The sequence below is a fragment of the Cynocephalus volans genome, chromosome 13 (genome assembly GCF_027409185.1).
Source record: "Cynocephalus volans isolate mCynVol1 chromosome 13, mCynVol1.pri, whole genome shotgun sequence".
Taxonomy (NCBI): Eukaryota; Metazoa; Chordata; class Mammalia; order Dermoptera; family Cynocephalidae; genus Cynocephalus; species Cynocephalus volans.
In genome coordinates, this window is record NC_084472.1 from 45,486,468 (window position 1) to 45,497,374 (window position 10,907).

General features: G+C 40.6%; 1 protein-coding gene across 1 annotated transcript in view; it reads right to left on the reverse strand.

Annotated features, from left to right (window-relative positions):
- MYO5B (myosin VB) overlaps positions 1-9,274 on the reverse strand; it is a 211,660-nt gene extending 202,386 nt beyond the window's left edge. The window contains exons 1-2 of the mRNA XM_063076684.1: positions 9,230-9,274; positions 9,049-9,159 (exon numbers count right to left, since the gene is read on the reverse strand). Coding sequence (XP_062932754.1) covers positions 9,049-9,159; positions 9,230-9,274 — 156 coding nt within the window. The remainder of the gene's footprint in view (positions 1-9,048; positions 9,160-9,229) is intronic.
- Between the last annotated feature and the right edge of the window lie 1,633 nt (positions 9,275-10,907).

The following is a 10,907-nucleotide window of genomic DNA, read 5'->3' on the forward strand; positions in this document are numbered from 1 at the left end:
ATGCCCAAAGCAAGACAGTGATTCTTTACATTTTCAACCAGATGGAGATTGAATAGTAGAGTTGCAAATATCTTTATTAAATGTTTTAAATTTAAAAAAAATTACAATGTCAGATTTACTTAAATAATTTTGATAAAATATACTTGCAATATTTAAACAGAAGTAGGCTTACATTCTCTTGCCCCAGCCCCACAAATGTTAGGGTGGGCTTGGAAATATGGAGACACAGGTAGAGCCTATTCCTCTTTGTAAAGTTCATGCATTTCCATCTTCCTCTCACTCACCAGCACTAAATCAGGCCTTGCACACAGGTAGTACTTTGCCATCAAGGTGGTGGCTAGACACTGGACACAAACTCAGTAGGAAAACAGAACTTAAAAGCAAAACCAGAGAAATGGGGAGAGTTTTCCCTGCCACTAGAGGGCAGGAGTTGAGCAGTCTGTAACAGAGGTGGGGCCAGGAGAAGACCTGACCTCCACATAACTGTTCCAGGCAAAGCTGGAGGAAGCTGCACTTAGCACCAACCTTTGCATACCTTGAAATGCCTGGTCCAGTTTAAAAACAGTATTGTGCCAAGGGTTGGCATATCTACATATCTCCTACCCATCACGGTCTGGGAAAGAAAAAGTATAAGACATTATCCTTTTCCCCCTTTAATATAAAACATCTTACATTATAACAGGTGAAATAAGTCAGACACAAAAGGACAAATCTTATATGATTCTACTTATACAAGATACTTGGAATAATCTAACTCACAGACAGAAAGTAGAATGATGGTGAGAAGGGGCTGGGGCAGGGAGAAGAAATTGTGAAATGAGTGTTTAAAAGGGATAGAGTTTCAGTTTTGCAAGATGAAAAGAATTCTGGAGAAGGATGGCAGTGATGGTTGCACAATGTGAAAGCCACTGAATTATTCACATAAAAATGGTTAAAATGAGCAGGCAGGTCTTGCCACCACCAGACTCCATCCCCAGCCCAGCCAAGTGCGTGCTGACCAGAGAGGTGCCTCCCTGGAGAGGCCCAAGACCGAAGGCGACCACGCACCTGAGGTGCCAGTGGGCGACCGAGCAGACACTGAGGCATCCATGCCAAATTGATAGCCCCAGCAGCATCCTACCCAGACAATAATGTCGAACCAGTGGACCATGAAATCCCTTGCCACAATGACTAAACATCAAAGGAAAGATACCAGAAATATGAAAAATCAAGAAAGTACACCACCATAGGGTAATAACCCTCAAGCTCTAGATCCTATAGAACAAGAAGCCCTTGAAATGTCTGACAAGGAATATCAGAGTGATAATTCTAAGGAAACTAAATGAGATACAAGAAAACTCAGCTAGACAACACAACGAAACAAGGAAAAACATACAGGACATGAAAGAAGAAATGTACAAGGAAATCAATGCCCTGAAAAAGAAAAGAAAGAAAGAAAAAAGAATTAAAAACATTGAAGAAAATCTGAGAGATATCAGACAACCTTAAGCGCTCAAATATCCGAGTCATGGGTATTCCAGAAGGGGAGGAAAAAGGAGATTGCATTGAAAAAATATTCAACAAAATAGTGGCAGAAAACTTCCCAGGTACAGGAAAAGACACATATCTTCAGATTCAGGAAGCTCATAGATCCCCAAACATATTCTTCTCCAAGAAAGGTCTCCAAGACATGTTATAGTCAAATTGGCAAAACTCAAAGACAAAACTCAAAGGCAAAGAGAGAGTCTTAAAAGCTGCAAGAGAGAAGTGTCAAATCACCTATAAGGGAGCCCCAATCAGACTAACATCAGACTTTTCATCACAAACCCTAACAGCCAGAAAAGAATGGGATGATATATTCAAAATATTAAAAGACAGAGATTGCCAGCCAAGAATACTCGACCCTGCAAGGCTATCCTTCTGAAATGAAAGGCAAATAGTATATTTCTCAGATAAACAAAAACTGCTGGAGTTCACTACCACACGACCACCCTTACAGGAAATTCTCAAGGGAGTACTGGGTTTGGTTCCTGAAAAATAACTACCACTGCCATAAAAACTAAAGAAAAATCAAAACCCACTAGTAAAATAAAAATGGCAACAATGAAGAGAAAAAAAAAACTTTATCTACAACCCAAGGAACCAACAAATACAGAAAACAAATAGTAAATCAGAAAGAAAGGAACAAAAGACACCTAAGACATCCAAACAAAAATCCATAAAATGCTAGGAGTAAATCAACGCTTTTCAGTAACAACTCTTAATGTAAAGGGCTTAAATTCCCCAATCAACAGACACAGACTGGCTGACTGGATTTAAAAGGAGGACCCAACTATATGCTGCCTTCAAGAGACACACCTCACCTATAAAGACACACATAGACTAAGAGTGAAAGGATGGAAAAAGATTTACCATGCAAACAGAAATGAAAAATGAACTGGAGTAGCTATTCTTATATCTGACAAAACAGACTTTAAACTAAAAACCATAAAAAGAGATAATGAGGGCCACTACATAGTGATAAAAAGATTCATCCATCAAGAAGACATAACAATCATAAATATATACACACCCAATGTCGGAATAGCCAGATTTATAAAGCAAACTCTATTAGACCTAAAGAAGGAAACAGACACTAATACCATAATAGCAGGGGACCTGAACACTCCACTATCAATATTGGACAGATCATCTAGGCAAAGAATCAGCAGAGAAACACAAGATCTAAACAACACTCTACACCAATTGGTCTTGGCAGATATCTACAGAACGTTCCATCCAACAACCTCAGAATATTCATTCTTCTCCTCAGCACATGGATCATTCTCCAGGACAGATCACATATTAGGTCACAAATCAAGTCTCAATAAATTTTTAAAAAATTGGAATTATCCCATGTATTCTTTCAGACCACAATGGATTAAAATTAGAAATCAATAAATAATGAAATTCTGTAAACTATACAAACATATGCAAATTATACAGCATTCTACTTAATGATATATGGGTCCAAGAAGAAATCAAATGGAAAATCAAACAGGAAATCAAAAAAAATTTTGAAACTAATGAAAACAGTGATACATCATACCAAAATCTGTGGGACACTACAAAAGCAGTACTAAGGGGGAAATTTATCGCAGTAAATGCTTACTTCAGAAGAATGGAAAGATGGCAAGTGAACAACCTAATACTTCACCTTAAAGAACTAGAAAAACAAGAACAATCCAAACCCAAAGTTAGCAGAGGGAAGGAAATCATTAAGATCAGAGCAGAACTTACTGAAACTGAAACCCAAAAAAGGATATAAAAGATCAGTGAATCAAAAAGTTGGTTTTTTGAAAAGATAAATAAAATTGACAAACCATTAGCATGGCTAACTAAAAAAAGAAGAGAGAAGATTCAAATAACAAAAATTAGAAATGAAAAAGGTGATATTACAACTGATACATCTGAAATACAAAGAATCATTCAAGGCTATTCTAAACAACTATATGCCAACAAATTTGAAAATCTGGAGCAAATGGATAAATTTCTGGACATACACAATCTACCAAAACTGAGCCAAGAAGATGTAGAAAATCTGAACAGACCAATAACAATAGAAGAGATTGAAGCTGTTATCAGAAGGCTCCCAACAAAGAAAAGCCCAGGACCAGATGGATTCACAGCAGAACTTTACCAAACATTCAAAGAGGAATTGACACCGATTCTCTACAAACTATTCCAAAAGATTGAAACAGACGCAAATCTCCCAAACTCATTCTATGAAGCAAACATAATCCTGATACCAAAACCAGGTAAAGATACAACTAAAAAAGAAAACTACAGGCCAATATCCTTGATGAATATAGACACCCAAATCCTCAATAAAATACCAGCTAACAGAATACAGCAACACATACACAAAATTATAGACCATGATCAAGTGGGATTCATCCCAGGGATGCAAGGTTGGTTCAACATACACATATCAATAAATGTGATACACCATATCAATAAAATCAAACACAAGGACCATATGATCATCTCTATAGATACTGAAAAAGAATTTGATAAAATTCAACACTCATTCATGATAAAGACTCTCTAGTTAGGTATAGATGGAAAGTATCTCAACATAATTAAAGCCATATATGATAAACCCACTGCCAATATCATCCTGAATGGGGAAAAGCTGAAAGCTTTTCCTTTAAGAACAGGAACTAGACAAGGATGCCCACTCTCACCACTCCTATTCAACATAGTGTTGGAAGTACTAGCCAGAGCAATCAGAGAAGAGAAAGAAATAAAGGGCATCCAGATTGGAAAAGATGAAGTCAAACTGTCCCTCTCTGCAGATGACATGATCCTATATATCGAACAGCCTAAAGCCTCTACAAAAAAACTCTTGGAGTTGATAAATGATTTCAGTACAGTAGCAGGATACAAAATCAACACACAAAAATCAGTAGCATTTCTTTTCTCCAATAGTGAACATGCAGAAAGAGAAATCAAGAAAGCCTGCCTATTTACAATAGCCACCCAAAAAATAAAATACTTAGGAATTGAGTTAACCAAGGATGTGAAAAATCTCTATAATGAGAACTACAAACCACTGCTGAGAGAAATTAGAGAGGATACAAGAAGATGGAAAGATATCCCATGCTCTTAGATTGGAAGAATCACCATTGTGAAAATGTCCATACTACCCAAAGTGATATACAAATTCAATGCAATCCCCATCAAAATTCCAATGGCATTTTTCTCAGAAATGGAAAAAACTATCCAGATATTTATATGGAATAACAAAAGACCACGCATAGCCAAAGCAACGCTGAGCAAAAAAAATAAAGCTGGAGGCATAACACTACCTGACTTTAAACTATACTACAAAGCTATGATAACCAAAACAGCATGGTATTGGCATAAAAACAGACACACTGATCAATGGAATAGAATAGAGAATCCAGAAATCAACCTACACACCTACAGCCATCTGATCTTTGACAAAGGCACCAAGCCTGTACACTGGGGAAGAGACTGCCTCTTCAGCAAGTGGTGTTGGGATAACTGGATATCTATATGCAGGAGAACAAAACTACACCGTACCTCTCACCTTATACCAAAATCAACTCAAAATGGATTAAAGAATTAAGTATACACCATGAAACAATAAAACTTCTTAAAGAAAACATAGGAGAAACACTTCAGGAAGTAGGACTGGGCAAAGACTTCATGAATATGACCCCAAAAGCATGGGAAACCAAAGGAAAAATACATAAATGAGATTATATCAAACTAAAAAGCTTATGCACAACAAAAGAAACAATTAACAGAGTCAAAAGACAACCAACAGAGTGGGAGAAAATATTTGCAAAATATACATCTGAGAAAGGATTAATATCCAGGATATACAAGGAACTCAAACAACTTTACAACAAAAAAACAAGTAACCCAATTAAAAAATAGGCAAAAGAGCTAAATAGGCATTTCTCAAAGGAAGATATAAGAATGGCCAACGGACACATGAAAAAATGCTCAACATCACTCAGCATCCGGGAAATGCAAATCAAAACCACACTGAGATACCATCTCACCCCAGTTAGGATAACTAACATCCAAAAGACTGTGAATGATAAATGCTGGTGAGGTTGCAGAGAAAAAGGAACTCTCATACATTGTTGGTGGGACTGCAAAATGGTGCAGCCTCTATGGAAAATGGTATGGAGGTTCCTCAAACAATTGCAGATAGATCTACCATACGACCCAGCTATCCCACTGCTGGGAATATACCCAGAGGAATGGAAATTATCAAGTCGAGGGTATAACTGTTTTCCAATGTTCATTGCAGCACTATTTACAATAGGTAAGAGTTGGAACTAGCCCAAATGTCCATCATCGGATGAATGGATACGGAAACTGTGGTATATCTACACATGCAATGCTACTCTGCTATAAAGAAAAGTGAAATACTGTCATTTGCAGCAACATGGATGGACCTAGAGAGAATTTTATTAAGTGAAACGAGTCAGACACAGAAAGAGAAATAGCACATGTTCTCACTTATTTGTGGGAGCTAAAAATAAATAAATACACAAATAAACTGGGGGAAGGGGGAGAAGACAACAATTACAATTCCTTGAAGTTGATACAACAAGCGAACAGATATGAAGTTGTTGGGAGGGAGGTTTCCATAATGGACCACAATAATCAACCACATTGTATATTGACAAAATAAAATTAAATTAAAAAAAGAATTCACATTCAGAGAATGCAAGATGGGGCAAAAAATATGTTAACACAGTCTGCATTAGACCTCAGTCAGGGTGACTTCCCCAAGCTACCCCTGATTCATCAAGGTGAGCTTCTGTCAGATACCTTTATAGTGAATTAAGAGTATATAGTGGCTTTCAGGTGTTACAGAAAGGAATAAATAATGTGGACCAACGATATGGTAATAACTCCAGTTTTTGTTTTGTTTTAGAGAAAGATGACAGAGTAAAAGTCTGACTTACAAATTCTATGCACCTCACCATTCTCTTCAGGAAGCATATTTGCATATTTGTTAAGGCCAACAGTTTATTTATAAAGATAAATTTTAATAGAAGCATGACTCTGACTCAGTTTTCTGTTTGGTACCCTGGGGAATATATAGATACACACACACACACACACACAAAAACTGTTAAAATGGTAAATTGTATGCTATGTGTATTTTGCCACAATAACAAATAAATAACCAAAGTGGGGCAGGGGGACATCTTAAAGAACAGTAAGGAGCTTGACCACCTTGAATAGAGGGCACAAGTCAGCAGTAAGGTGGAAGGTCCTGCCACACACCAGGGGTTTGGAACATTATTGTTTTTCTGGAAGAGAATCTAATTGATTTTAATCCTTTGCCACTGCAGTGAAACCCACATTACTGGACTTCAGGGGGAGGAAGCAGGGGATGGGGGGAAAGAAGCTGATGGGGTGGATTTTCTGGCTAGCCTCGTACCAAGGATGGTTTCATCATCAGAGGAGAATCTCTCAATCATTCAGAGTCTAGCGTGTAACGTCTGTGCTCCTGCCCCTGGTCCACAGCCCATGAGCAACCTGGGCAGACTCAGATGTTCAGAGCTTCCCTTTTGATTACACATGGACCAGCCCTGCAGCAGGGGAGGAAGGAAACCGGCCCTGGGCAGCTGCCAGGATTAGTCATGCAGGGCCAAATTCATTTGCAGCCGGGGAGGCGAGCATCTGCTGTTTTAGCAACATGGCCAATCATTCCCCACTACCTCCGTACAACTTTTTAAAAACATCCACCCACTTGAAAAGATCAACTGAAATGAAGTCTGTTGGAGTAGAAGATATGCCATTCAAGTAGGTGGACTAATTTCATTTTGTTTCAGGAGTGGGGTGGGAAGTTTTTCAACATGGTCATCATAATTCCATCTGCTGGGAATTTTAGTTCTCACCTCAAAACCCAGAGAAGCCTAGCAAAGCCTACCAGGAAGAGGAGGGTAAGGAGTGTAAATCTTAGTATAGACTTTTTCTAACAAACTCACTATTCCAGATTTTAAAAAGTGATATGCTCAACTTGATAACGAAACAGAAGTTAGTGGTAGGAGAATGTTCAAACAACAAGCTAATCTCCAACCATCTAAGAAAGGAGAAAAGACCAAAGTGCTTGAAAGAATGAGAAACAGCAGGCAATAAATGATCAATGGCTGAAGTATACAGTACAAACTTTTAGTGCTATTGGAGCTCAGAGAGAGGCAATAATCACTCCACCCCAAACCTTCACCAGGCAACGCCTGCTCTGCAGCCCAAACGTAATCCAGCTCAAAGCCAATTCTTGATCTCTTCCTGCTACTCTGTTCCAAATCTATTTCTCTCCCAGTCTCCCCCACCATAAACCCTGCCTGAGCTACCTCTGTCTGCATCCTCAGCCTGAGGCCACCTAACTGTCCCCTTCTCCAGTGGCTCCCAGAGGCCCTGGCCTCCTTTCCTTCCCTTGAATACACCCAAAGGAGACACAGTGAGGTCTCAGGGCTTTGGCACACCCACCTCCCACTTGGGACACTCTGCTCTCGGCCCACTGCACCTAAATCTTCTATGGCTGCCTCCCGTCCACAATCCCCTCTCCTGAAGAAGTCTGGCCTTGCTGAACACCACTACCTTAGTAGATTCTTTCCTTTTCCCTCCTGCACCTCATCCACTGGCTTCCACGCCTACAGCAATTTGTCATAATACTTTGTCTCACTTTTGCCTTCATGTCCACTGCCCCCTGCAGTAGTGAGCTCCCCAAAATGGCAGAGCCACAACTGTCCACCCATTTACCCCCATGACCCGCCCCAGTGCACACAGTGAGCACTCAAATTATCTGTGAGATGCACAAATTACAGACAGGGTGTCAAAAGGCTCATGAAAAGGGAAATTGAATTGGACCTCTTAGGAGAAATAGGATCTTGTAGTTACTACCTTGTCTTCCTTTTAAGGGAAACAACCTGAAAGTCAACAAATAAAAGAGAATGCTCCCTACAGCAGCTAAAACGGATGGAGTGCTCATGTGCCAGGCACTGTCCTAAGTACATGACACAAATCAGCCCATTTCATTCTCAAAACAGCCCCAAACTACCATCTCCATTGTACAGAGTGACAGGCACAGGAACACTAACTTGTGCAAGGTCACAAGGCTAGTGATGGCTGAGCCAGGATCCCCACCAGGCTGGTGGCTCGAGAACCCAGGCTCCAGTCACTGTACCACTCTGCACGTCTCCTGTAGTGGCTCCCCTTCCCCACCTCCACTGATGCCTCAACCCTACAGAGGTACCCTCCCCTGTTCCCTACACTCCACTGAGAACATTATCACCTCAGCCACCAATGATCTGTCACTGCTAACCCCAAGAGTATTTGCTTTTTATGTGACACCCACAGAGCAACTTTATGATTTAGCACTTTCACATACATCATCATCAACAGCAACAAAAAAGAATCCACGTACTCAGAAGCTCCAATATCTGGGAGAAACTCAAGCCCACAATGTACCACCTAGTCCTGTTGAGCGCACACCTGCACTCCCACCCACCCTCCAGGACCAGCACTTACAGTTTCATCTTCCAGTCTGAGCTGGAGGCTCTTGTCTCCCTCTTTGTAGTCCCTGGTTAATTCAGCCGAGCACCACACTTCATTGGGGTCAGGGATCCAGACTCTCGTGTGCTGAAAGATTAAAACAGAAGAAACTTAGACACAAAATGAAGCTTTCAGGTTTCTAAATATGTGTCACTACCTCAGAGGGTCTGTCAGGAGAACTTTTAAAGCCATCTGCATACATCTTCCTCCTCCTCATTTCAAGACACAAGATGATCCAGTACCATGATAACAGATAATTAACTCACAGGATTGGTAGCAGAGGGCACCTTCCAGATTTTAAGAGAAAAATCACAGATCAGTGAAATTGAAATTCTACCAGAGAGATGGTGAAGCCTTCACTTGGTCACATATCTCAAAGGGTGTTTCAAAATAGCATTATCAGAGGGAGTATCTAGCATGCTACAAACGAAAAAAAACACCATGCAAAAACCAACAAGACAGTATAGCCAATCTTCATAGCTTGGGAACCTCTGCTCTGATATTCTGCATTCAGGGACAAAGTGGCTTTCCTGCCGAAGTGAAAGAAAGTAGACAGCAAGTGGAGAGGCATTTAAGCATCCCTAAACTATCAGCCACCTCGATTTACTTGTGCATTCCTTAAGCCACAAACATTCCCCCAAGTCTCACTCAACCCCCAGCAACTATCCTGATTTGCACAAAGTCATTAACCTGGCCAAGCACTAGCAGGAAAGAACACAGTCCCTGGTAAGTGGTGATACAAGGAGCAACCTTTGGTGATCTGCCCAACACATTCTCAATGTAACTTGGGGATCCTTAGCCCTCTCTGCATAGTCATATTCCCTAGGGAGCTTTGAAAACACCAATTCCAAGTTCCACCTTGGACCAACTTGATCAGGATCTGAGGTGACACAAAAGCTCCCAAGGAGAGACTAACGTGTGATACACTTAATGGCAGCATCTGGATCTAAAAGTGTCGCTCCTGGCATTGCCCTCTGTAGTGCTGTCTAATTTCTGAGTCTTCCTTCATCTCACAGGTAAGTGATTTTCTATACGGCCCATTTGGGTTAGAAGCTGTCTGTGTGCATGTGCACACATACATACAGTTTTGTGGCCACAGAATATTCACTGCAAACCTGAAATAAACGGCTCTTTTGACCACAAGGTCAGCTGGGAGGGATGCTTGGATCACTGCAATGCACCTCAACTGTGGAGCGACAGCCCCAAGCACAGATCCTGTGGCGGGTCAGCTGCCTGGCACAAGTAGCCAGCTGGCTTTATTTTGGTCCTGCCCACCTCCCCACTTTTTATTTTTCTAAACAGGTGGTCACTGGCTTTTTTCAAAAGCAAACCCTGACCCCTGCTACGCTTGTCTCTAATTCACCATTGAGCAGTGAAAGGTGCAAGGCAACAGAATCAGAACACTAATTAACAAGAAGGCAAACACCCAACCAGTTTGCCTCCAACATCCCACCTCAGGTAATGAAGCCAAAGTCATCTGTTTCTGGCATTACAAAGAAACAAGTTCACAGAATCTTAACCTTCTCCCTGCCTCTTGAGCCACCTGACAGCAAGATATTACTGTATCTTTACAGGATACTATAGAGCTTTACAGAAACAAAGAGCTTTACAGTGTTTGAAAACCTCAGAGTAAAATATAAAGAAGAATGTTCTAAGGTATCTCCAGAGAAACCTTTCTGAGCCCTTGCCAACCTTACTGTCAACATTTCTTCTCTCATCAGGTGTCATATAAGCCCCCCATCCATCCAGCTGCAATGGCTTTTAAGTTCCTGTCCCCAAGCTTCAGATAAGTGGCCTTTCTTCATCCTCTCTATTCCAAGTTATGCTCCTGAGAC